The following is a 26684-nucleotide window of genomic DNA, read 5'->3' as shown; positions in this document are numbered from 1 at the left end:
GTGTTGGCACGGGAAGATATTTGGAGTTGCCAGATCCCATCCCATTGATGATTTATACTTTGGAATCCCTTGTCTGATCTCAGTGACTGAGGGCAGCTTAATGTCTGGATTTATGGTTGCAGTAACAAGATGAAGAGGAGATCTGACCCAGAATGCACTGCTCCCATCAAGAAGCAGAAGAAAAGAGTTGCAGAGCTTGCCCTGAGCCTCAGCTCTACATCTGATGACGAACCTCCCTCCTCTGTTAATCATGCAGCAAAAGGTATGCTTCCCCCATGTGGTCTGGGGCCCTTGGTCAGCTGGTTATTTGAAGCTTTGAGGAAGGTAGACAAATTCTTCAGAGATATATTGGCAATTGACTTATTTCCTTCTGCTCTTCACTGGAGAGGGGAAATTTCTAGAAGTGCCTTAGTTGTGTAACTAGCCCTTCAGTAGATGGCACTCTTTTATTGTCTAAGCCAGTTGGAAGTAGTGATGAACATTGAGTGCTCTGTGCTCTTAATAGCTATTAATGATCCCAGAGCTCTTTCACAGGGAAGGGATTTTTTGATGCAGCTGTCTGGCCTATTTTCCCTCAGGATTTTACATTCTGTTTTCTCAAATTTGGCAGCATTTGGGATCCGAAAACGCCCACCTATATTTGCATCCTTGTGTTTATGGTTTGCGTTAAGCTCAAAAGACTTTACTGATTTAATTGAAACTAGCCTGTCGCATTGCATGTTTTGTAGTGTTATGGACATTCACCATTTCCATGTGTGCTTCCAGTGAGAGACTGTAATGTGTCTAGCAGCTTGCTTTAAATATCAACCAGTTTGAAGATACTCCGTTTACCTTGAGGTGCTAGCAGTCTTGCATTTTGGATTCTTTGCTGAATCCTTGGTAAACTGTATCACTGGAGATTTGACAAAAGATCAGTGACCGAGTGGTATGAGACTTCTTTGAGGGTGGTAGAAAAAACTGTTCAGTGATTGAAGAGCAGATCCTCATTAGTTGTTACTGGGAAGTTGGTCTAGAGGGGAGAGGCTTAATAGCCAGTACAACTTACAGCTAATGAAACTGTGGTCCAGACTGAATAAGAGACTCTCTTGTCCTCTTGTGTATGGAAGTATGTGTACCTTTAAACTTACCAAGGTGGATTTCAGGATGAGAGAAAAGATACATGTAGTTGGCATTCCTAAGGCAACTTAAAAGCATATTGGAACCTTTGATACTAAGGACCAAAAGGGAATATTGTTTGTTCCCTGGGATTTGAGCAGCTTTGTGAAGGAAGAGAGTCTCCTTAGATAAGGCCCTGGGGAATTAACAAGATAGCCCGTGGAGGAGAGAAGAGAAGAGTGTGTCAGGGGAATCAATAATGTTCAGGTGATACCAGGCTCTAAGTCAATCTTGGGGGTTATTTGCTCTCCAGGTAACATCTCTTGGAGATAAGGACCAGACAACTCTTGCGAAGAAAGGTAAAGTGTATGAGGTTAAGAATCTTCATGAGTACCAGTCTTATAAATATTTTAGACTTTTAAAATTGTGACTGTGAATTGAGATTGCTTCCCTCTCCCCAAACTTCCTTTAATTTTACCAAATAGCTTTAACGTTTCCAGAAGTATCACCGTTATGACTCAATCAGGATTGATTCTTAGTGTTGTGTGCACAGAATGGAAATCCACAGGTGACCACTCCCTTGTGTATGCCCAGCAGAGGGCCAGTTGATGTCCTTCACTTGGCAGAACATGCTGTGTAGGAGGCAAAGGCAAAGCAACATTGCTAGATATCTTTTGGTCAGCTTATCTTAGAAGGGGCAGCTCTGTGCTGCCATGAGATCGCTGAGGGCTATAGTCTGGTAAGTCTGGTATCTTTATCAGTAAGACTGCTCCCTCCCCCAAATGCCTGACTTGGAGTAAAATGCTGAGTAAATGTGTGTTCAATAGAATTGATAGAAGGCTTCAGTAGTATCTTTTTAAGAAGTGTAAAATGTTTCACAGCTTTTATTTTGCCTCGTCTGCCTTGAGTCTACAGAAGATCATGTCATTAAGCACTTATTATTTCTGTCATTTGTGTTCTGTACTCGCTTCTCTTACACATCCTCTTGTCAGCATGCCCTAGTAGTTTCCTGTTTGCCCAGAAGCTGCATGTCCCTTGTGATGTATCACTGCTTTCTTATTCCAGTCTTTATGTCAGGGCAGGTGTGTGTCCTTTTGCTCGGGCCACTTCTGCCTGGGCATACAGTTCAAACAGATGATTGAAAGTTTAGAAAAGACAAAACAATAGTTACAATTTCTGCCTGGATAGGCCTTAGTTTTGCTTTTGTGCTTGAGCAGTGTAATGATTCATTCATAGTAGATCCACTTTGTTCAACTGGTTTGTTTTATATTATTCGCAAGGTGTTGTTCGACGCCTGGCTAGAGTAATGGTGAAGAGGGATGTGGGTCATGGCCAGGGTTGCATCATGTGTCCTTTTGAGCTTTTAAGAAGCATTTGAAGGCATTTCCAGAGTTTGGTAAACTCTTTGAAATTTGCTGCCTGATAGTAGCCCTTTGAAGTAAGGATCGCTGGATGAGGTAATTTTGTGCTTTTCAGTAGTGTCTCACAGGTACGCTGGGTCTACACCCAAGGGATCTTTGTTTTCCTCAGTGTTGGAGTCAGTGTGGACTCTTGACTCATCTGCAGCGAGTTGCTTTAGAGATCGCCAGGCGACTTCACTAGTCCCACACGGAAAATTGCCTTTCTCTCCACCAGATTTAATTCTTGCCTAAATAGGCTATTTGCCCTGAAACACCATCGCTTTCCTGTCAGCCAGATTCATGACCTTAATCAAAAACTTCCTTTATCGGTATCTGTTTAAATTGCTCTAACGAGTTGCTATTTGTCTGGCATGCAGGAGGAATTGAGTCTTTGAGCACAAATGAGTGTGTTCTACAGCGATTGTGAGGCCGGACATGCTGTTTATTAAAATCCATAATTTATTCTTCTCTGTCTGTGTGCTGCTCACCTTGGCCGTTAGTGGTTGGCGCTACCCCTCCTTGTGTGTTGTGACTGTCATTTTTAATCTCGACACGTTTACCCTACTGTTCTCTCGCTGTATGAAAAATTTTGCCAGCAGCTAGAAAACCTTTGCTTCCTCTATAAAGCGAACCTTTCTCCTTTAAAGCGACTTAAGAATAATGATTTCTATCAGGTAGAGAAGAAACCTTAAATGAAAACTCTAAATAATGTTTTGAGCTTGCTCATAGATTTTAGAAGGGAATCTCCTGGGGTGGTAAATGGGATTTGCCACCCAGGCTTGGCAAGTTCTTAATGAAACGAATGGTTTTAATGGACTGACCTTATTACTCCCAGTAATTTATATTCTCATTATAAAATTGTCTGCTCAACATTTGCTATGTTCTTCCCAGTCTTGGAAGGTTCAACCTCCTCTTTAGTGCCTGCTGTAACCATGACAGTTGTCTCCATTTCATCCGAAAAGAGAAGCCCCAAGAGCCCAAGGCTAGGAACAAATTGTGTCTTAGCCAATTTGGGGACATCAGGACTAATCCAGAGAACCTCGTCTTAAATGATGTCAGTCTAAGAACTAGTTTTGAATACCACCTGAAATAAAGGGAGGGCTAAGAGTTCCCTGCTTCTCCAGCACACTTCTTGCTTTGACAAGGGAATGAATGGCTAGCAGGCTGGTATTTTAGCTCCAGTCACCCTCACTATCTGAACTTGGAAAGGAGGACTACCTAGTAGATAATACCTGAGGAGAGGAATGGAGTGGAAAGATATTTGTACCAGGTATTGAGAACCCTAGGATGTTGAACCAAAGTCACCACTGATATTTGTTTAGTGAGCCTTCTACCCAGATTTGATTGTCTTTCATTTTTGCCAAAAATGTTATACAGACAAAACAAAAAATCGCTCACATCCATGGGTGGCAGGAATCCTACATAGGAATTATAATCCTACCATTTCAGTACCCTTAGATGGGTCTTTAAGCAAGTCTAATTGACAAACAATCTCTAAGAGCTGAGGCACCTTCTCTCATGAAAAGGAAACTGGATTTTTGTAACCTTTGCTTAGACTCTCTTGAAAGGAATAAGAACAAATTAAATTTAACATCCAAGGGGCCCTGACTCCTGGTCTGTGTAGAAGGAAATAATTACAGTTGTGGTCAGGGAGCTGCCTGCACTCCTGCTACCTTCTCTTTCCAACTTAAGTAGTACAGGTAAGAGTGAAGAGAATCTTCACCTTTAGAAGATGATCTTCTTTAGCATGTGGGCATTCTGTTGCAGATCCTGTCTTTTCTTTTGCATAGGAGATAATAGAAGGTAGATCCAGAGACAGTCTTGAGCTGCTCAGGAGACCTTCCCCTCAGACCTGCTGTACTCTGAAGATTTGTCTAGAAGAGAGCCAAACTCTTTCTAAGTCTTGGAATGGCACTTTATTTTCCCCCCCTAAATTTCAAACCAATATATATTTTCCCTCCCCGGAACTAGAGAAAATGCAGAAAAGTGCAAAACTAAAATAAAACACATATCACCTTCCTTCTCTGTTTCCATGGTTACACATTATTAGTGTTCTAGTGTCTCCTTCTGAGTGGCACTCTGACTAGAATGCTGCATTGGTTCATGAGAGTCAGTTCCTTATTAAAGGCATTGGGTGACTGCCTAAAGGGAAAAGGGCAGATTTGATGGCTCTCATGCAGGGACACATTACTACTTGTCTGTCATTTTGCCATATTGTGGTGGCTTAGCTGCTCCTGTGATGCTGGAAGCTGTGTCACCAGTATTTTCAAATACCAGCAGGGCCACTCAGAGTAGACAAGTTTTAGCACAGCTTCCAGACAAAGACAGGCTAAAAATCAGGGCTGACTACCTGCTTCTGAAATAACAGGCCCTCTGCAGGAGATGCATGGGCACTTTCCTCTGGTTTATAACCTTGACAGTCCAATCGAGGGTTGTTGTGGGTAACATATACAGTGTGTAACAGGTTAGGAGCCAGACTTTTTCTATAAAGTTTATGCAGATATTTTTACATATATTGACTTTTTCTTCTTTTTATATCCTTTTTTTTTAAGAAAAAGTGCCTTTGCCTGCTAGAATTTTAGGCTCCTTGAGGCTAGTTAGCATCTGATTGTACACATCATGGACCTTTTATAGAATAGGTCCTAAGCTAAGCTTGTTTAATTTATGAAATAGTATCAGTGCTCTGAATCCTGACATGTCCTGTTACAGCTTATTGTTCTTGTTATGTGCCGTAGAGTCTACTGTGACTCAGAGTGACTCAATGCACAGTATCTCTGAATCCTTTCCTATCCTGAGCCTATCTCAACTGTCTCCGACACACTTGCCCCTGTTACCTCAGTTACTGTGTCAATCCATCTCACCCAGGGTCTTCCTCTCCTGCGCTGTCCCTCCACCCTTCAAAGCATGATGTCCTTCTCTAAGGATTGATCCCTCCTGGCAACATGCCCAAAGAAAGTGAGACAGAGCTTCAAAATCCTTGCCTCCATAGAGCGCCTTGGTTTCACCCTTTCCGGGATGGAATAGTTCTTTTGGTAGTATGTTCAGTACTCTTTTCCAGCGCCACAACTCAAGGGTATCTATTCTTCTGCCGTCCTTATTCATTGTCCAGCTCTCTGATGTGTAGCAAGTAATTAGGAAGACCAAGGCCTGAATCAGGCACACCTTAGTCTCTAAAATTACAGCTTTGCTTTTTAGCATTCTGGAACCCTGAGAGCAAACTTTCATAATATGATTTGTCTTTTGATTTCCTGACTGCTGGTGCCAAGACTGTTGATTGTGGAGCCGAGCAAGCTGAAATTGTTAAGTCTGTCTCTTCTCCATCTGTCATGGTGTTGCGATATTATATAGGTTTTGCTCATTAGTTTCCTGTGTTTGTTACATACATATGTGTGTGTGTTGTTATTGTGGTGAATGCCATGTGCAAAAAAATACATAATTTGAGGGGCTAAATCATAATCTGAGAGGGGCCAGGTTATCTTTGAGGATAGATAATTCCAACTGCATTCTTAAACTTTTGAATTCTGAACATTTTGTAATATTTGCATGTAGCATTAATTGCATGTTCTATGTAGTAAATTTAAAGACCTGTGAGCCAATTGTTACCTTTCCTTTTTACCTATCAAGCATAGAGATCCTTAAGGGATTTATTAATCATATAGGCCTAGAGAAATATTACTTCTTTAAGGATGTTAGCTTTTAGAATGTGTTCTAATAGAGAATTAGAAGGTAAAGTGCAGGTAAATGAACTGTGATGTAATCTTCAACTTGCAAATACCTGAAGAGTAACACATACAGACTTGTTTTACATTCATGCCCTCTCTGCCTTTCCTCACTGCTTCAGGTCATCCATACTTTAACTCCGCATCTCTCCACAAAAGACTCACATTGTTAACTCAATTTAAAAAAATATTTAAAATTTCAATAGATAATATATTTGCATAGTTCATAAATAAAAAATTATAAAGATATCTAGTATAAATTCTAGTGACATAAAGAGAATAATTGCATTTTCCCTTGTCCCCTACCCCAGCCCCTGAGTATATTATAATCACTTTTATTGACTCTGTTGTTACTGTTGTGTGCTATTGAGAATTGGCTCTGTCTGATTTCTTTTCAAAAATTCTCAGTGCAATGACAATAAAAATACAATACTTAGAGCCCTTGGTTGCTAACTGAAAGTTGGAGGTTTGAACCAACTAGTCGTTTGTGGGAGAATGAGGTGTCAGTCAGCTTCCCTCAAGCTTAAACCTGTGGAAACCCTGTGGTGCAGTTCTCTGATCTGTGGGGTTACTGTGAGTCAGAATTGGCTGTAAGGCAGTGAGTTTGGGTTTTGTTTGGATCCTAAGAACGAGTTTGGGTAACCATGCTGGTGTACGTGGTCAGGCTCACACAGTAGTCGCTGGATAGTGTGTCCGGGTCGTCTTCTACTCACTTCAGTTCATAGTATGCAGGTTTTAATGCTCTCTTGATCCTCAGCACTCTTAGTGTCACTGTAACATTTTCTGTAGTGTCCCTAGGCCAAAAGAAATACCTAACCATTGAGTTTACTAAGTATTAGGTCCAAACAAAGCATTTATTTTTATTTTTTTAAATTAATTTTAATCAAAGTTCCATTGTTGCATTTTTCTCAAATGAAGCATTTTTATCTAAATAATTAATAGACATTTGAAAGAATGATATACATAAATGGAAAGAAAAAGTGCTTCCCCTCTCTTTTTCCTTTAGTATCTATAGTTATTATTGTTTGTGTCTGCTGAACTTTGGAGTTAGATTAGATATCACCACTTACATTTCTGTTCTGCAGTCCTTCTGGCTTGTGATTTATACAGAATCTGTTGGGTATATGCAGAAATTAACTAACAGCCAAGTTATTGAGCTACAGCCTATTTCCAAGTTTGAATGGGTTTACCTGAGAGTCTACTGGAGAAAGATTGCATTGGGTTAAAGCAGCTCTCAAGTTTGTAGACTCATCTGCCTGCATCTCACACATTACCATTGATTTGGAACTGACTTATAGCTAATTCTCCTAGTGGGTTTCTAAGACTAAATTTGGGAGGAGATTGTCTGTAGGAGCCATTGGTGAATTTGAACCACCAGGGAGGTACACAGCCTTTGAGTCAGCAGCACAAATTCCTATGAACTAGGGCACATAGGAGAGGAAAAGAGCCAGGCACAGTCACTGTCCAGATGTGAAGTCATCCCATTTTGGGGACAAATGGCTCACCACTCTAGTGCTGGTAAAATGGAGTTTTCTTTTCTTTAGCCCTTTTGGCAGCAAGCTTGTTGAGTGAAGATGATGACTTAACTCAGGCTCTCTCCTAGAGCTTTTAGGTGCAGCTTGTCTTTCCTCTCCCTCAATTTTTGTTGCTGCCTTAACTTCACTCCTCTTTTCTGCCTTCCTCTCTCACTTCACCTCCCCTCCCTTGTTACTGTCTCCTTCTCTTCACCCTTTCCCTTTGTTCTACCCCCACTTCTCTTTCTATGGGCCAGTTTCTTTTTGGTAAACTCAATCCTTGGTCCTATGAATTTGAAAGACTGTACAAAGGAATTAGGAGATAAACAATTAGAAAATGTTATTCTAATCAATAAGAGTGCATCTGAATTCCAAAATCAATCTCCATAATAGTCTATGTGTTTCCTACTGCCAGAGGGGCCCTTTAGAGTAGTGAGAGAAGATCTTCACCCTGAAACCCACAGCGTCCCTTTTCAGCAGGAAGTAGCTAAGAGAATACGCCGTCCCCTTTTCCTTATGACTCAGGGTGAAGTCTCTCTCAGGGAGGAGTGATAGGGAATGGCAAAGGATACACTGACAAAGAAGATTAATCAGAACTGGCTTTGACAAGCACTGTGGCATTTGGACAAGAACAAACTGGGAGGAGGGTAGAGAGAATAGTGCAACAATGAATGAGTGGAAGCCCAAAATCTCTGTAAATGTTTATGAAAATTAATAAAATATAATTATAGAAAAAAAAAAGAAAATGTTATTCTGTTGAAGAGATTATTTGAAAATGAACATAAGTTTCTATGTGTAGAAATTGAGGTTCAAATAATAAACAGCAAGAGCAGAAGCAACATCACACTTTCAAGAAATGTACTTTATACTTGACAGTGTATGTTCAAATTAATCATCAAATCACTTGGTGAAGCAGGTATTACTGTTCTAGTTTCATAGAGGAGGAAACTGAGAGGATGGGGGGGAAAATGAATATATTTGAGTCCCTACTGTGTGTCATGTACAAGACCTCTCTAGGACTTGCCCAAGACCATATAGGAAGAGAAGAAATTTGATGCTATATCATTTAATAAATTTTATATGTGGGTACATTTTGAATAATGAAACTTAAGCATCCTGAAGGCTATTTTGTATCTTAAAAAACAACTGAATATTTTATCTTTTTTTCCCTTCAGTATCTACCACAAGCCTAAGTGGTTCAGACAGCGAAACTGAGGGGAAGCAGCACAGCTCTGACTCTTTTGATGATGCATTCAAACCAGACTCTCTTGTGGAAGGAACGTCCTCTCGCTATTCCATGTATAATAGTGTCTCCCAGAAGCTCATGGTATGTCTCTGTTTGGGTTTGGTTCCTAAAGCTCCACCAGCAGAATAGGAATTTGCTTTTGTATGAAAAGAAGTTGCATGGGTATGAGTTCTTCCTCAGCTTTCCTGGAATTTAACAGAGAGAGCTATCTTCTTGATAAAAATGTCTGTCACATTTGAATCCTCCACGGGAATGGCGGCTCAAGCCTGCCTCTGCCCTGTCCAGAGCTGGGTCACCTTTTGGACCTCTTAGTAACTAATTTATTATGAGCTCCTATGAACATTATTCCTTACTCATGGATGTGTGCATATGAATCAAGAGGCTTCAAGCTGTTTTTACTATAGTGAGTAATCACAGGTGACTAAATTACTAACGCCCAGGTGCTTAAGAGACATGAGAATGGCAGTCTCCCTTTCCCAAAAGGAGGACACATTTCTTTTGCTCAACTTTTAGGCTCTATTGATATAACACAAGAAGGAGGTGAATAGGAACTTCTGCCCACTTCTTCACATTTTAAGGTCTGTGCAAACATTAGGGTAATCCAAGGGAACATTCCATCCGTCATCAGAATATTTTAGTTGATGCCTTCATTTTCTCTTGTATTCACTTAAGAATGAGAATTGCCACCTTTGAAGGTACAGTTAAGCTTCAAGATTGGGGGCCACAAACTTTGGGAGAAGTGGTAGATAAGGGAGAGTTGTTACTCATTCAGCCTCTTTGATTTGGGGTAAAAGATTTGTGGCTACTGTAGAAAGTCCAGCTGGCTCTGAGCTAGTAATGCCCTTCCAAAGGGAATACAAACTCTCCAGGGGAAATTGAATCTTTGGGCCAGAGTTATTTTATTTTGGCAAGAGTCTGTGGGTTTGGGATTTGGATCTTTGGCTTTTGAGGTAGGCAGCTAGGCTCAGTGGCTTTAGTGTTTAGTGTAAGCTTATAAACAGTTTTGACATTTCATATTTCTGTCCCAGGATCATACTGTAGTGTTCCATGCAAGTTTTCATTTAATCTCTTGATTAAGTGGGCTTTTGCAAGCCTTTATTGTCTTTGCCTACTAAGGTTGTTTGACTGACTGAAGGGTAACTTAGAAGTTGCCTTTTGAAGCAGTTCAGTGTTAAATATATTCTCCTTATCAACGCTATACTTTAGATCTACCTCTCACTTCATCAGACAAATTAGCTAGAAGGGTAGTTGTGCAGATGTCCAATGAGATTCATTAAGCACCCTGATGCTTTTAATTACAGCTTTGAGATCTTTTCTCATTTATCCAGCTTCTGATTGCCCCACAGTTTCACCTCGAGAATAGATAGCCACTGGGCCTATAGTTATACTAAAGTAATTTATTTATGCTTCTTTTCTTCATTAGGCTGGAAGGCACCTTTTACACTTTACCCATTTATATTTTTCAGGGTTTAGCAAAATGTCTGGCACATGAAAGAAGTGAAATAAATGTCCCTTGAACAGAATTAACTCTGCTGCATTATTTCTCTTTGCCAGGCCAAGATGGGCTTCAAGGAAGGTGAAGGATTGGGGAAATACAGCCAGGGTCGCAAGGACATTGTTGAGGCCTCTAATCAGAAAGGTCGAAGAGGTTTGGGTCTGACACTGCGTGGCTTTGACCAAGAGCTGAATGTGGACTGGAGAGATGAACCCGAGGTAACTGGTGGCAGGAGGGGAGTAAAAAATTCATATGTTTTGGGTGATGGATTTAAGGTTCAGTTTTAACCCACTAGAAAACCTCAGAGGCAATATGGCCAGGTTGATGAGAGAGGATTGGAACTAGTTTCTCCCGAATAGATAACACTGGTCAAGCAATGATAGAATATGGATTTGTTTCCCCTTGCCTTAGAAGGTAATCCAAGACCAGTGTGGAAAGTGTGCTAGGAGGCGGAGTTTGACTCCACAAAGAACTTTCATAAATAAATACAGCTCTGAGATTCTGGATAGAGTAGGAGAAAATGTGGACCAAAGCTCAGAAACATAAAAAAACAGGCTCACTTGTCCAGTAGAGACTGGTGAACCTCAGAAACAATGACTCTTCTTCATCTTTGAACCTGGGATAGAATTCACCCCAATGGTCCAACTTTCAGTCAAAGGTTGGAACTGATCCATAGCTGACCTTTCTAGCAGGTTTTCAGAAACTGTAAATTGCACAAAAGGAAATTGCCTATCTTTTTTCTGAGAAGCAGCTGGCGTATTTGAACTGCTTGCCCCAGAATTGAAGGTGCGACTCCTTCCCAGTAGGCCACCACAATTCAAACGACAGATAGGCCTATAGTGTGAACAGTAGCATTGAGGAGGCACTTCGGCCCTAGAATAACCAATCATATAAGGTCAGAAGAACAGCGTTTGTCCAAAGAAAAAGCCCAGAAGGCAGGAAGGAGTAGCTTAGAGGGATTAAGGAAATGAGAATTACAAGGAGGAAATGAGAGTGTAAACATTTTGAGTATTGTAATTAATGTTTTAATACAAAAACATGTTTCTTGAAAGGAAAAACCATGTGCTCTATAAGTGATCACTCAAGTCATAATAAAAATCAGTACAGTTTTCCATTAGTGGACTAGCTCACAAGGTAGTAAGGGCTCTTTACTGAAAGAATTCAAGTTAATTGAAAGAGGATATGTGCTCCCATTATGTGAAGAGGGATTAGGCGTCATTTGAGGGCCTCCACAGGTTTATGACATCCAGGTTTTAAGTAGGTGTTTATGCCACGTAGTTTTTCCCCTGTGGGGTTAGTTTCCTTATTTGTTTTGAGTACCAGTTTTCACCCCAAAGACCAAAAATCCAGCATTCTTTTTGCCATTAAGTCAATTCTGACTCATAGAACCTACAAACAGAATATATCTGCTTCACAGGGTTTCCAAGGCTGTAAATCCTTATAGAAGATTTCCACATCTTTTTCCAGCAGGGTGACTGATGGGTTCAGATTGCCAACCTTTTAGTTAGTTAGGTGGGCCCTTGCCACCGTGCCACCAGGGCTTCTTGAAGTCCAGAAAAGGACCCCATTATCCTTTGTTATCATCACACATACAATGTTGAGAGTTTACTTTTATTCATTTATTTATCACCCACCTTATTTTACAACAGATTTGAAGTAGGTGTAGAGCCAAGACTTAAAAAAAAAAACCACACACACACAAAAAAAACCAGAATACAAATGTCTGACTATCCAAACAGTTGTTGTAGTCAAACTTTAAAAGTGACTCTGAACTCTTTAAAAAAAAAAGAACGTTTTATTATCTTTTTGGTGTTCAAGTGCAAGAAAGAACTCCAGTGAACCTGCAGATAATGAAAGCTTAATAAGGCTTCAGAGTAAGGTGCCGGCAAGCCCAGAGCTAATAGTTTCTGGGGATGGTCCGGCTGTGTTGTCTTATAGTTGTGAGGAGACGAGACTAACAGAGTCATGGACCAGACAGTGCAGGATCGGGTAAATATTTGTAGTTGGTTACTAGACGCAGGCTTTCTCTTCAGAAATACACGGTGCTTTTCCATGACCTCATTTGTGTAAGAACAAGTAAAGAATTCCAGTCCTTTTTTGGAAGAGCAGAATTGCAACTAATTTTATTAAACTTGGAATCTGAAATTTGCCTATAAAACCTTCTATTTTTAATGAAGACAAAGCATTGAAATTCCTCTTTTGGGCTGAGGCACTCTTAGCTACCACTTACTGTAGTTTCATTTTTCTCTAACAAAAGATGTCCTACCTTTTGATTAAGATTTTGGCCTGGATATCATTTGGTAGCTGCTGTTTTAGGATAGATGAGTCTGTATGGCCAGCAGTGAATATCCAGTTTCCAAAGCCACCTCAGGGAAAATGCTTAGAGACTGCTGTGGCCCAGGGATGTTTAGAGCAAGGTTTGATTTTTTGGACAAAGTCTACTTTGTGGGTAGCCTTAATGTCCAGATTTCCCTGGCAAGGTGAATTCTTTTTCTTTTGAGAGGGACATACAAAATGAATGTGAACTTTTTCCCAGAATTTTTAATTCACAACCATTTATGCTTAAAGGTGATGGATTTGGCCAGAGGGAGAATCTGTGACTCACTGCCAACTCACTAACAAAAGGTTTTAGTAATTTTTATTTTAAACTTTTTCTCTGTTGATGGTGGTTGGCTTACCCTCAAGACCTTGCTTTGTGATACCATTTTACGCCTTTCAGAGCATGTCATATTCCCTTTAATCGCATTGCTTCAATTTGCAATGGTGAATCTCTTCTCCACACTTGCTTGGGAGTCTATGTGTGAAGCTGCCATGCAGGTTAGTCACCTGTTTAGGTTTTATAATTCACATTTCTCTTAGACCAGTGGTTCTTAACCCTCACAGTGCATTAGAATCATCTGGGGTGTTTTAAAATATGTGTTTATGCCCGGTTCCTGTCCCAGTCAAGATGGGAATCCTATGCTCTGGGTTTAGGACCCAAGCATCCAGTTCTTTTTAAAAGGACTGCAGATGGTCCTAAGCTATAGCTAGGCTTGAGAACCACTGTGATAGCCTGATAAGAAAGTAATGCAACAATTAAGAGGAAGCAGCTATCAGAGATACAAGTGTATGCTTGGGCTTGGATGATGAGGAGGACTCTTATTCACCATTTGTTAGTTTCTGAGTTACTTTGTGAACAACACTTTGGAAGAGGGAAGATCTTTTGCCATTGAATCCCTTCTGATTGCTTTGGGGAAACACTGGTGAGTAGGAGTGTATCCCTGAGAGTCTGCCTTGACATGTCTGTCTTGTCTTTTGTTTATAGCCCAGCGCCTGTGAACAGGTGTCCTGGTTCCCAAAATGTACCACTGAAATTCCTGACACCCAAGAAATGAGTGATTGGATGGTTGTGGGAAAGGTAGGATTTTATGAACATGTACTCATGTCCTTCTCTTATTTGGTATGTGTGCATACTTGCAAGTTAAGAGAAATAGTGTGACCTTTCTAGCGCAAATAAGGCTGTGTCAGGGGGGAGTGTCAAGGGCTTTACAAATAAATCCTTGAGACATGGGACACATTTTCCCCCCCCTGTTTATTTAGATTTCAAGGCAACACAAAATACATGATGTCTGTCTTCTTCATAAGTGTTTTCTGAAGTAGTTAATTATGCTTCTGTGTATATTCTGGCCACTGCTAGGCACTGTTCCAGGTAGATGAAAAGACAGTGTCCCTGTGCTGGGAAAGTAATCAGGGAGTTGCTATGGAGAGAATTTGTTTCATCTCCTTCAGGAAAGTTGTAAAAAATGAAGTAGATAGCAACTAAATCAGTATGATCTGGAGGATAGTTTTCAAGTGTGAATTCTTGCTCCCCAGGCTCCTTACAGCTCTGCAAGGTCAATGCTATTTTCATGTTTGATGTTGTTAGGTGCCATCAAGTTAAGTATGACTCATAGTGACCATGTGAACAGCAGATCTTAACTGTGTCATATCCTGACCACCCTTACCATCTCTGACATACTCAAGCCCATTGCTTCACTCACTGTCAGGCCATTTCATTGAGAGTCTTCCTGTCTTTTGTTGACCTTCCACGTTTTTAAGCCTCTAGTCCCTTTCCAGGGAATAGACCCTGCTAACAATATGCCCAAACTATGTAAGATAAAGTTTCACCATCCTTGCCTCTAAGGTGGACTCTAGTTGTACTTCCTCCAAAAAGTATTTTGCCTTTTTAAACTCCAGTTCTCACAAATATATGGTGGAATTTTCCACAGGTTACCAATTTGGAATTCAGCCCACTGATTGCAGAAACAAGAGAATCTAGCCAAACATTAAAGATATTTGAGGGAAAAAAAACCCCTCAGAAAACATTGCCACTCTTTTACTATCTTAATCAAAAGTATGTTATTTATGTTAATATATTGTTATAGTAAGCGAAATTGATATTTTTAAAAGTTCTGTTTTGATTCGAAGACTTTTTATTGAGTGATACTAACCACCTAAACCAAACTTTTTTTTAATCTAAAACTTGAGACCTCCACGTTTGAAGACCTTTGGTTTAGAGGAAGCCTCGCTTGCACCTAGCGTTTGACTTGATGTTAGTGTCTGCTGGTGTGCATTTGTTCTCAGCAAAGAGTGAGATGCTTCCCAGTTGAAGGACAGGCTCAGGAAATGTCATTTGGGGCAGGCCCCATTCTTCTGCCTTCACGCTCCAAGGACGGACAGTTTGAATGTCCCTTCCCTGTTTGTTTTCCCAGGCTCAGCATTCATGAGTCTTGTGTCCATATGGCGCTCTAGTCAGAGCTCCCCAGGGGCTACTTCGTCTCTCCGCCATCTGGAGTACAGCCAGGGGGATTTAAGGTTTTCTCTTCTCTGCCCCTCAGGGATTGATGTTGCTTGGCAGGGACTCAATCCCCTTTTTGCTCTACTCACTCAGAACCCTGATTTCTCCATTCACACTTCTACCCCAGTACACTCACATGTGATTGTTATTAACTGTTTTCTTCTCCTTATAGAAAAAGATGATGATTGAAGATGAAACAGAGTTTTGTGGCGAAGAACTGCTTCACGGTGTGTTGCAGTGTAAGGTAAGGCTGGACCTGGAGGAGGTGTTTCGCTGGACTTTTTCAGTTCTCTCTTTGAATGGCTAGTAGGGAGGCCTGAAGTTTAGTTATATTTTTCTAGGAGGTAGAATGTGTAACTGGTACCTCTGAACCTTTTTCTTTTCTCCAAGACGTCCCTTTTCCTTGTCATTGCCCTACTTTGTGGGGTTGGACCCTGGATAAGATAGATTGACTCAGTGACTGGGATCATGGGTCATTGGGTGGGTGTGTCAGAGACAATGAGGTTTGCACAGGATAGAGCAGGGTTCAGAGCTTTTGTACACAGTGTCTCTGAGTCACAAGCGACTCGACAGCACATAACAACAACCATCTCTGTGGTTAGTAGCCAGAAAAAGATTCACTTCTCGTCGGTATGCTCGTTCACTATAATCCTGTGAGGCCTGTAATGAAAGAAGCATGTTGTTGTTATGTGCCGTCAAGTCGCCTGTGACTCATAGCGACCCTGTGTACAACAGCCTTAAACTCTGTCCTGTGCCAGTCGCACTGTCTCCTATACACCCATCCCGATTATCCCAGTCACTGAATCAATACACCTCATAGAGGGTCTTCCCCTCTATGCTGTCCCTCTACCCTCTCAAGCATGATGTCCCTCTCCAAGGACCGGTCCCTCCTAAAAACATGTCTAAAGTATGTCAGACGAAGCCTCAGAATTTTTGCCTCCAAGGAGCAGTCCAGTTTAACCCTCTCCAGGATGAATCTGTTCTCTTAGCAGTCCAAGGTACCCTTAATCCTCTTCTCCAGCACCACAGCTCAAAGGCATCAATTCTCCTTCTGTCCTCTCTAGTCATTGTCCAACTCTCTGACACCTAACAAGTGACTGCAAAGACCATGGCCTGTATCAGACGCACTTTAGTCTCCAGAGAGACACCATTGCACTTCAGTACTTGGGAGAGGTCCCTAACAGCAGACTTTCCCATCGAAATATGTCTTTTAATTTCCTGGCTACTGGTGCTAAGAGTGTTGACTGTGGAGCCAAGCAAACTAAAGCTGTGAGCAGTCTCAATCTCTTTATCATCCATCTTGATGCTGCCAGTTGGTTCAGTGGTGAGAATCTAATGAAAGAAGCATAGGTTTGGAATTATGTTTAGCATCTGATAGATCTGGATCCAGATTCTAGTTCAATAACTTGTTTCTTGACCTTGGGCCTGTGCTGTAACTTCTCTGAGTTTGTTTCTTTAACCTGTAAAATGCAGAAAAAATACTCACCTCGCAGGGTTGTTGTGAGAATTTAGTGATGTAGTAGCGAGTGTGAGTTCTGAGAATAGTGGAGGCTGCTATTGTCTCCTTGACACTTCTTAATCTGATTATGGACCTCTCCAGCCCCCTACTCTCTTCTTCTTTCAAGTGCAGAATGTAGAGGAAAAATCTGAGGAGGAAATGAGTAGAAGAAGGCAAGCCTCAGTCAGCCTCACAGAGATTCTTTTTTGGGTAGGGCAGACATTCACATTTTGGTAAGGTGACTGGCACTTAGGTGAAGTAAGGCTTTCTTGAGGGCAGAAGGCTCCCTTCAATGTGGCAGTGACTGTGGTAATTGCTGCCAGAAAACTCTGATCTTGGCTTGTTTCCTGTCTCTGAGAGAACCCCAGTGGGTGAGCCATGGTGTCAGAGCTTAGTCCCCTTGGATGGTAGAGAATGACGACACAGGTTTATTATGAGGATTTGCAGCACTGAGGCAGCTCTGTGTGGGACACCAGGTGCCGCTAATAAACCACTTACAAGCTGTTAGACCCATGCTTACCTCATACCTTTCACCATTTTACAGGTGAGGTCGTTTAGAGATTGAATCACTCGCTTGTCTCCTCACACAAAGCCTGGAGCCTGAATTGGGCTCCTCGGGCCCTTATCCTATAGGGATTGGAGTGTTGCTGACTTGACTTTGATTCTCTCTGAACAGAGTGTGTTTGATGTCCTGGATGGGGAGGAGATGCGGCGAGCCCGGACCCGGGCCAATCCCTACGAGATGATCCGGGGAGTCTTCTTCCTGAACAGGTTTGCAGACATTTTCCTTACTTCTCCTGACATGCCCGCTCCTCCTTTTCATTTGAGCCTCAGCTGAGTTCCGTGTAGGTTGGCTACTGAGAATCACTCTTTCCTGTTTTGTTCTGTTGTTGTAGGGCAGCAATGAAGATGGCTAACATGGATTTTGTGTTTGATCGCATGTTTACAAATCCTCGGGACTCCTGCGGGGTGAGAATAAGATTCTGCGGCTGAATTCATGGTGCTAAATAGGCTTAAGCTTCAGTGGCGCAGAAATTGCCTTTTGTTTAATGCTAAGAGTATTTCTGCTCCATGATAAAGATACATTTTCTTTGAATGACACTCATGTCCCACAGTACTTCCTAAGCCCCAGGAATGCCCTAGCCAGCAGTTGTCTCCAGAGTCCTATGCCCAAAGTCCCAGTGGCTCCTGGCTCTGTGAAGCCTGCAGTTGCTGCAATGGAGGGGCACCACACCTCTACATACATAAGCAGCAGTGTGGCTTCTGGTGGGCCTGGACTCTTGGTTCATTATACAGCCAGGAGCAGTGCTAGTAGGCATCAGTCATGTAACTTTGAGTGAAATAGATGTGCTGCCTCTCCCCTGGTGCTTATGTTCAGGACATTGTGGTGAACTGGAAAAGGTGTGAGTTTGGGGTGTCTTTCTATAAAGCTTCTTTCCTGAGAGAGCTTTGCCCTTCCTTCTTCTCCAGGTGAGGTAGCATATATGTGAGTTTGCAGTCCAAGGAGTCAGCTTATTTTCCAGATCAGAACTGTGAAACTACCAGATTTGGGTGCTTTTTCTGGTATGAGTGGGGAGCACCTTGGTTAATGTGGTTTGCGTGCTGAATGAAATGTGGCCATTTCAGGGTCCTTTTTGTTTAAAATCAATGCTTTGCAAAGCTAGACTCTTAACTGGGTTTTGGGGGAGGGGGGATTAGAATCAGCAGTAATGACTCCAGTGGCACCACTCAAATGCATACCCTCTGTAAACTCCAGATGCTTTATCTCTGAAATACAGGCTTTCGAGGCCCGTGGATTATGTGTTGGCTGGGCAGCTGAAAGGTTGGCTAATTGAACCTGCCAGTCTCTCCTGGGAGGAAGATGAGGCAGTTTGTTCCCATAAGGATTTAGAGCCTCAGAAACCCAAGGGAGGGTCTCCATGAGGCTATATTAACTCAGTGGCAGTGGATTTGATTTTGTGATGTTAGCTTGCTGAGAGGATCCTAAGTGACGTGGTGGTAACGTGCCCAGCTACTAACTGGAAGGTTCACAGTTTGACGCCACCAGTCTTTCTACAGGACAGTCTTTCAGAAAGATACAGCCTTGGAAATCCTGTGAGGTATTTCTGCCCTGTCCTGTAAGGGTGCTATGAGTCAGGACTGACTCGATGGCACACAGCAACAATCTGCTGCAGAGTTGGAATATGGCCCAAAGGCTCTTAAGATCTGTTCCAGCCTAAGATCTGTGATTTCAGATGGGACCACTTTCTCTCTCTGGTTCTCTGCATAAGCTTTGTGTGAGATTGTAATTATCAGACCCTGGCCTTTCTCATGAAGTGGGAGAGCAAAATGATTTTCTACTCTATGTCTCATTTCTCTGAACACAGCCCCTCCATAATGCTAGAGAAAGAAAAAAGGAAATTCTACTCTAGCATTCCCTTCAGGGTTTCAAAGCAGTTCTACCCAGTCCTACAAAGTTAGCTCTCTTTGACAATAGAGGGGCGAGGAGCTAGCCGTTCTAAACCTGTTTCCATTTCACTTACCCTCATTCCACTTGGCCCTTTGATTATCTTCCTACTTATTTTTCCAAGCTCTCTAATGTCCCAGCTCCCACTTACCTAGCTGCTTCCTTTGTGCTGACAAAACTGGCATGTCAGCCAACAGACTTAGTCCTTTCTCTTGCCTAGGCTCCCCTCCCTATGGTCTCGTACTAGCAGGCAGCACTAAAGAGCTCTTGGAATTAGCGTCTTAATTAGGTTGGTAGGCAAAACAAAATCAGACCCATTGTTCTTAAGTCAATCCCATTCCCATGCTTAGTGACCTTTAAGGACAGAGTAGAACTACTGACCAGCTGTTGGTTTGAACCGCCAACCTTGCCTTTAGCAGCCAGGTGCTTAACCACTGTGACACCAGGGCCATTAGGTTGATTTAATGTTAATTTAATTTTCTGAGCTCCAGGTTATTTCCTTTAAACCTCTGCTTGGCAGAAGAGCTCTGTCAAGCTGATGGGAAGTCACAGCATCGTTGAGCTTTTTGACTGTACACGCCTCCAGCAGCTGCTATCTGATTATTGTCTTTTGCTGTCATGAAAATGAAGTAGGCACCAGGGTTATACCGTTTAGGTCGAGGGTGGTGATGTTAGTTACATAGGAAAAGGCAGCCACGTTTGTAATGCTCCAGGCAGTTTCTTGACCTGAATTGATTGTTAGTGGCCATGGCGAATTGCTTTTTCAGAGAGATTTCTCTTTACTCCACTATAAAAAGTGATTTCTCTTGAGCCCCCAGTGTTTTATTCTCTTCATCTCTCTTTTTCCCTGAGGACAAGACTGACAGCCATACCTAGCAGGCGTAGTGTATGTTTTGGTCCAGCAGCAAGAGTGATATTCTAGACTAGTTACCAGCAGAGGTGGGAGTGACTGAAGGCTGGGGCACACACATGGGCTCCTGGGGTCTTAGTGGCTCTTGGGTCAGGCAAATGATAGTATGGAGGATGTGAAGCTTAGGGGAATGGGGAGAAGCTGGGAGGTGGGAATGGAGAGTGAGGTGTTTCGGTGGGTTTCTGGAGCTGCAGTTTTTGGTAAACAGAGGACTAGCACAGGAAATGAACCAAAGTATAAATAAGAATCAGAAGAAACAGAAGGGAAGCAGGAGGATTTAAGTTCTTTGGTTATATAGATACAGGTTGTAAGTCGTAATGTTCCATTAGGGATTTGCGTGCCTGGAGATAATGTTGAGGTAAGAAAACATTGTCTGTACAACATAACAGGAGACAGAAGCTGAATGTAGAACTTAATTTTCAGTCATATCTCAGAGGAAAGTAGACAGCAATTACCAAGTTCTTGTTGAATGTGGAAAAAGATGGAACAGGATAAGAGTTTGACGTCAGGAGTGTTGATCTAATTGAATCTAATATTTTACATTTGTTTGGTATTTTACAGTTGATAAAGGCCTTTGGTGAATGGTACTTTGTTTTAGCTTTTTTACTAGGATTTGGGTGAAGGATTACTAATACTAATCAGTATTCCTTTCAATAATTCATAAACATTTTGTAACACACTATATTGATTGTGATCCCTCCAGGGTAACAATGCTCATCCTAATTCCTCCTTATATTTCCCATTTCCATTCATCCTTCTTTCCTATCCCTTTCTACCTTCTGAACTTTGTTTCTGGGCCAGTGCTGCCCTTTTGATTTCTGATGGTTGATTGTTCTAAAAATAGATGCTTTATTTAATCCTTAAAGCCTTAATAAATAGGCTTAGTCCTAATTTACAGTTAAGGGATCTAGAGCTTAAAGACTTTAATTCTGTCCATGCTCTTGACTACACAGCTGGTAAGTGATAGTGCTGAGAACCCCAGCTGTTATTTCTATGAAAAATATCTTGACAGTTCCCTGTGAGGGCCACACGTGTCAAAATCCCGGAATGAGATCATATTCGTGCTCTCGTCTGAGAGGTGAGATGCTTTCATTGATTCACTTCCTCTCCTTTGGTCTTTAGTCTCCCCGTCTTCCTTTGGTTCAAGGGCTCATGCCAGGGGGTCTGTAGCGTGGGGCCAGGGCAGCAGCTAGTGGCGAGGAACACGTTTCTTCTTTCAAGTATGAGCAGAGCTTAAACTTGTGACCCCTGCCTCATTACCACTGTGCTGTCTGGAAACTTCTACACAGTTGTCTTGGTAAATGCCATCAGGTCTGTCTTTGTGTGCTAATGAATATAATCCAAAAATATGAATAATTGATGGCTCAGGAACAAAAACTGCTGGGGTGGATGGGAGAGAAAAGGAAAGAACTGATGTGTCCCAGCATGCCTGGGGCCCAGGGTGGGCCTGTCACAGGATGACGGAGTTTATTTTTAGCTACAGTTACTTTCTCCAGAGACTTTTAAAATGTTTTGATAAAGCTAGATAGCTGTCATCAGAGGCCCTTGTCACCTGAAAAGTGAATGGTTTGTGAACATTAATGTTTTAGTTTCTTTTTTATAAGTATTTCCCCTAACATATCTAACAGTTACAAAACTCTGGGCAAGCACTCAATGAGTGATACCTGTAAGGAACAAAGGCTGAAGTCCCTACACTTCTTCCTGTTACGTGGTCATCAGGGTCCCTGGCCAGCCATCATCGTCCTCTGTTGTGTCATGATCATTAGGGTCCCTGGCCAGCCATTGTCGTCCTCTTGTTGTATTGTGGTCATCAGGGTCCCTGGTCAGCCATCATTGTCTTCTGTTGTGTTGTGGTCATCAGGGTCCCTGGTCAGCCATCATTGTCCTCTTGTGTCATGATCATCAGGGTCTCCGGCCAACCGTTGTCCTCTGCAGTTCCTTGCCTCGAGCTCACGCTCTTACTGTCCTAGTGTTGAAAGCATAGCCTCTCCACTGTGAAGGTTTGGCCCAAGTTGATTTCACCTCCTCCATCCCAGGTGTGGGTAAGAGTATCCCTAGCATGTACATTTTTTTAAAAGGGTAAATATGAGTCAGTGTTGAGCTCAAAATAAATTTTATGTAGAGATAAATCTGTTACTATTCAAGTGACTAAAAATATAATCAAATGAAAATTCATCTGATTGTTGTAACCTCATTCCTGAGGGGCTGGGGGCTCTGAGGATTGCCGTAAAGTGACTGTTGCTGTAGACCGCAGTGTCACCTTCTGCCTGTTGGTTCCCAACTATGCACTGGCCCAGGTATTCTAGGCTGATCCTTGAACAGGGGCAGAGGCAGAAGGAGGAGGAAGGGAGTGCCAAAAATGAAGGGAGGCTAAATAAATGTGGCATCTTGGATTGGGTCTTGGAACAGGAAAAGGACATCAGTTTGTATGAATGGTTGATTGGAAAACTGATTGCTTTGTAAACTTTCACTGCTACTACAATTTAAAAAAATTTACATGGGCTGAAGAGTCTAAAATAGACCTTAATTCTCACAGCACACCTACCATACAGTCTATAGAAAGGTAGGAACTCTATGGTTGAGTCTGTCACTCAGTATTAAAAATGTCTATTCTGATAGATGTGCTAGGAATTCTGGGACCCTGCAGAGGTTTATATATGTCTTTATTGACACTAATTTTTTTAACTTGTTTCTTGTATTTAAATGGGGATATAGTATTTGTTTGCTTTTTAAATATTCACAGAGTGATTATGAATGAATATACATTTGTTACTAAAGGCAGTTTGGGTTTTGTTATTTTTAAGGGCTCTAGTTATGAAACCAGTGAAATCAGAATAAAGCATGGCATTAGTTAATGTAGCCTTGTTAGTTTCTCAGTTTTGACAACTGTACCATGGTAATGGAAGACATTAGCTTCAGGGAAAACCAGGTGAAGGAGATAAAGGAACTCTCTGTTATCTTTACAACTCTCTGTAAATACAAAATGATTGTAAAATAAAAAGTTTACAGAGATAAAGAACAGAGAAGGAAAGACAGAGATTATGGTCTGGAAAGGCAGGTCCTTGAGGTCAGGAGCAGGTGATATTAGAGGCCCTTCCCACCTTCCACCCTCAAGACTTGGATTGGACAGGCAGACCGGAGACAAAAGGTCGGGCAGAATGGAGTCTAGTTTAACTTTATTGCGGACCACTTTGTCTCTGTATTCCTTTTTCCTCTTTGTAATATAGGAATATAGCACCTGTTCTACTCAAGGACTCTTATAAAGGAAGGATATGTTAAAAGACTGTGAAAAATAAACGATGCACAAGGATACGCTTACAGAGGATGTGTTTCTGGGGTGTTAAGACTCAGAGAGCTCAGTGTGGTACTTACTCCTATTTCTTCTTCCTGTTAGCCATTGAACTTTTTCTGATCTCCCCTGACCTCCACCTGCCTTTTTAGAAGCCACTGGTGAAGGACCGGGGTGCAGAGCTCCTGTACTTTGCTGATGTGTGTGCAGGCCCAGGGGGCTTCTCAGAGTATGTGCTGTGGAGGAAGAAGTGGCATGCCAAGGGCTTTGGCATGACTTTGAAGGGCCCTAATGATTTCAAGCTGGAAGACTTCTACTCAGCCTCCAGTGAGCTCTTCGAACCATACTATGGTAGGTGTGCTGGGAATGGTCCCAGAATAGATTGTGCCTTCTGCCTGAAGAGACTTCAAGGGCAGAAGCAGGTGATATCTACATGCTATATCTCTGTCTTGGAGCCTTGATTCTCTTTGGACTGACCCTTTTTACCCTAGCCCTGTGGAGTACAGGTTAAACATTCCACTTGGCAAACTCTTATCAAAGCCATATTAATTCCTTCTTTCAGGAACACTCTTCTCTTGTGGTGACAGGAGATAATGAAACTGCCTGATCCCTGGTGAAAGACTGGCAGGGTTATTAACAAGTATAAACCCTACGTCCATCTCTGGCTCCATATGTAACAGACAGCTCAATAGCCCCCTGGCACACTGCTCATTCCATCTGCAAATCCTTAGTTCTTCATAAATTGTCCTCTTTAGGAGAAGGAGATAAATATATAGATACGGGTTGGTTTTTTTTTATAAATATATTTTTAAAATGGCTGTTTGTTACTAGATGTGGATGCTTAAAAACCCGCAGTGGTCTTGAAGGGGTGGGCCCTTTCTCTCTGTTGATGAATCTTTGTTGCTGAGCCCCTTTTGGACTCTGGCTTACAGCACATTATTGGCCTTTGGTCCTTTGCTTCTGGTGGGAATGGGCCCTGCACTTCTTTGTGCTGAGTAGAGTTCATTTCTGCTGAGGCCCATGTGCCCACCTAGTACCCATGTACACTGCGCCAGAGAGCTAGTGTCCCAGCTTCTCAGGTGCCTAGGGCAGATACATTCACCCTGGATCTGGTGTCACTCCAGGTGAAGGTGGGATTGACGGAGATGGAGACATCACCCGCCCAGAGAACATCGCTGCCTTTCGGAATTTTGTCCTGGATAACACAGATCGCAAGGGGGTCCACTTTCTGATGGCTGATGGGGTAAGTGACCTTCTCTCCATAGAGTGATACTTTGGAGATTTAATATTGTGGAGGTTTGAAAATTGGTTTTGTTTTGTTTAACTTGGTTCAGAACTAACTCATAGCTGATCCTCCAGCAGGTTTTCAGAGGCTCTAAATCACGTGAGAGAAGATTGCTTGGCTTTTTCCTTCAAAGTAGTTGGTGGATTCAAACTACCTGACTCTGGGTTGACAGTGCAACTTTTTATTTGTTAGACCTACAGAGCTCCCTGTTTGGTGTTTTAGTTGCATCTAAAGATGTAGCTTACTATTCAGATAGCAGAAATGTATGATTTTATTCTTTTTCTACCGATTCTGTGTTATTTTATAAAAGCTATAATACATGGATATTGTTGCTTGGGACAAGGTAGAATTCTCAGCCCGCTTTTCAAAGGGCTTCTGTTTGACTGAGAGATGTGGTGAGAGGAAGAAATTGAGCTAGCACATATGAATGGGAAAAGTACTCCCATCATCTGTCACCTTGGTGCTCTTAGAAGTCTGCTCCTGGCGGAGGCTGTCTATGTGTGGCCACTTGTAAGCTCTTAATAGGCTGACAAATGACCGTATCACTAAACATATCCACTCAGGGGAATCCACAGGAGGCTTTGTAAGTGGCTGGGCTGATGTGAATATTCAGGGAGCCGTGTTCCAGAGCAGCTGCCTGAGGCATAGAAAGGAGCCTGCTGCAGCCTTGCTCAGCAGAGGTTCTCATCCAGATCAGCTCTGCAGATGATGCGTTCAGGAATGAGCTTCTACCTAGTCTAGAGAAGGTACAGACAAGATGGCAGCTGTCCCTGGGGTCATGTGCCTAGCCTCTGGAGAGGTCTGTGAGTGCCCTGTCAAGAGGAAGCCATGTGGTAAGGTGAAGGAAGGAGGGCAGGACCTTAGTACAGACCCCTCAGGCTCTGAAGGTATCCTGGCTCACCTAGGCATTGTGCACAGCTAGGGAGCAAGAGGTGGATTCAGAGTGAGAGGCTGCTTCACTTGAGCAGAGTAGGAGTCTGATAGTGTGTGTGAAGCAGCTTGAGGAACATATGTTTGTAATCTGGGGTATTTCTTGTTTTTTCTTTTAAATGCATTTTCCTAAACAGGCATGCTTTTTGAGAAACTGCTGTAAAGTCTGGAAGATGTTGCTGTACATTTTTTATTTTTTGTCAATCACTTAGTTGTTATTATTTTGGAAGAACTGAGTTGGGGAGACCTCTCCAACAGAGGGCTAGCTTCCTTACTTTTGTTTCACATTGTAACACACTAAGGTCTGTGCTCCTGGAGCTCTTATTATTTTTTTTAAGAAATATTTATTGTGTTTTTGGTAAGAGTTGCACAGATAATGTTTGCCATTTGACAATTTCTCACAAGTTATTCTGTAACATTGGTTGTATTTTCCAACTTATCAGCATACTCATTAATTGTTTTAGTTGTTCTTTTTCTAGTAATTTAGTTTCCTTGCCCCTTACTTTCTTATGTTTACTTTAGCATAATTGTCGCTCATTTGGTCTCATACAGATTATTCTTTTTTAAAGGAGTACAATACTCATAGGTTATCTTCTTTATTTTATGGGCCAGTCTATTATTTAAGCTAAAAGGTGATCTTGGGATAATGTTCGTCTTGGGGAGTGTTCTAGTCTCAATGACTCTAGTAAATCTGGGCTTTTTAAAGAAAATGGAGTTCTGTTCTTAATTTTTTCCCATTTGATCAGGATTCGTCTGTTGTGGCCCAGATCAGAATGGTCAGGCACCACCTAGTTCTTCTGGTCTCAGGGTAGATGAGGCCTTGGTTCATGTAGACTGTTCTGTTTCTTTGCTGGGTTTTGGATTTCCTTCGTTATTTTTATTCCAAATGAGTAGAGACCAATAGTTAGTTGTTTTTTTTTTAGAGCTGGTAATATTTTTTTCTTTCTTTTTTTTTTTAATGTTTTTTCTTTAATTTTTATTATGCTAGTTAATTTACAAAATTGGAATACATTGCAACAGTGAGTGAATGGAAATCTAAAA

The 26684-nt window shown here is 41.9% G+C and overlaps 1 protein-coding gene across 1 annotated transcript in view; it reads left to right on the top strand.

Annotated features, from left to right (window-relative positions):
- The window catches only part of CMTR1 (cap methyltransferase 1), a 56022-nt gene that overhangs the window by 1254 nt on the left and 28084 nt on the right, over positions 1 to 26684 (top strand). The window contains exons 2-10 of the mRNA XM_006882025.1: positions 130 to 262; positions 8904 to 9055; positions 10529 to 10687; positions 13774 to 13866; positions 15458 to 15529; positions 17460 to 17554; positions 17680 to 17752; positions 23581 to 23779; positions 24553 to 24671. Coding sequence (XP_006882087.1) covers positions 130 to 262; positions 8904 to 9055; positions 10529 to 10687; positions 13774 to 13866; positions 15458 to 15529; positions 17460 to 17554; positions 17680 to 17752; positions 23581 to 23779; positions 24553 to 24671 — 1095 coding nt within the window. The remainder of the gene's footprint in view (positions 1 to 129; positions 263 to 8903; positions 9056 to 10528; positions 10688 to 13773; positions 13867 to 15457; positions 15530 to 17459; positions 17555 to 17679; positions 17753 to 23580; positions 23780 to 24552; positions 24672 to 26684) is intronic.

The sequence above is a fragment of the Elephantulus edwardii genome, unplaced genomic scaffold (assembly GCF_000299155.1).
Source record: "Elephantulus edwardii isolate Elephantulus edwardi_28Jun2011 unplaced genomic scaffold, EleEdw1.0 scaffold00017, whole genome shotgun sequence".
NCBI classification, from domain to species: domain Eukaryota; kingdom Metazoa; phylum Chordata; class Mammalia; order Macroscelidea; family Macroscelididae; genus Elephantulus; species Elephantulus edwardii.
Note: the sequence above shows the minus strand (reverse complement) of the source record. Positions and strands in the feature narration are given on the sequence as shown.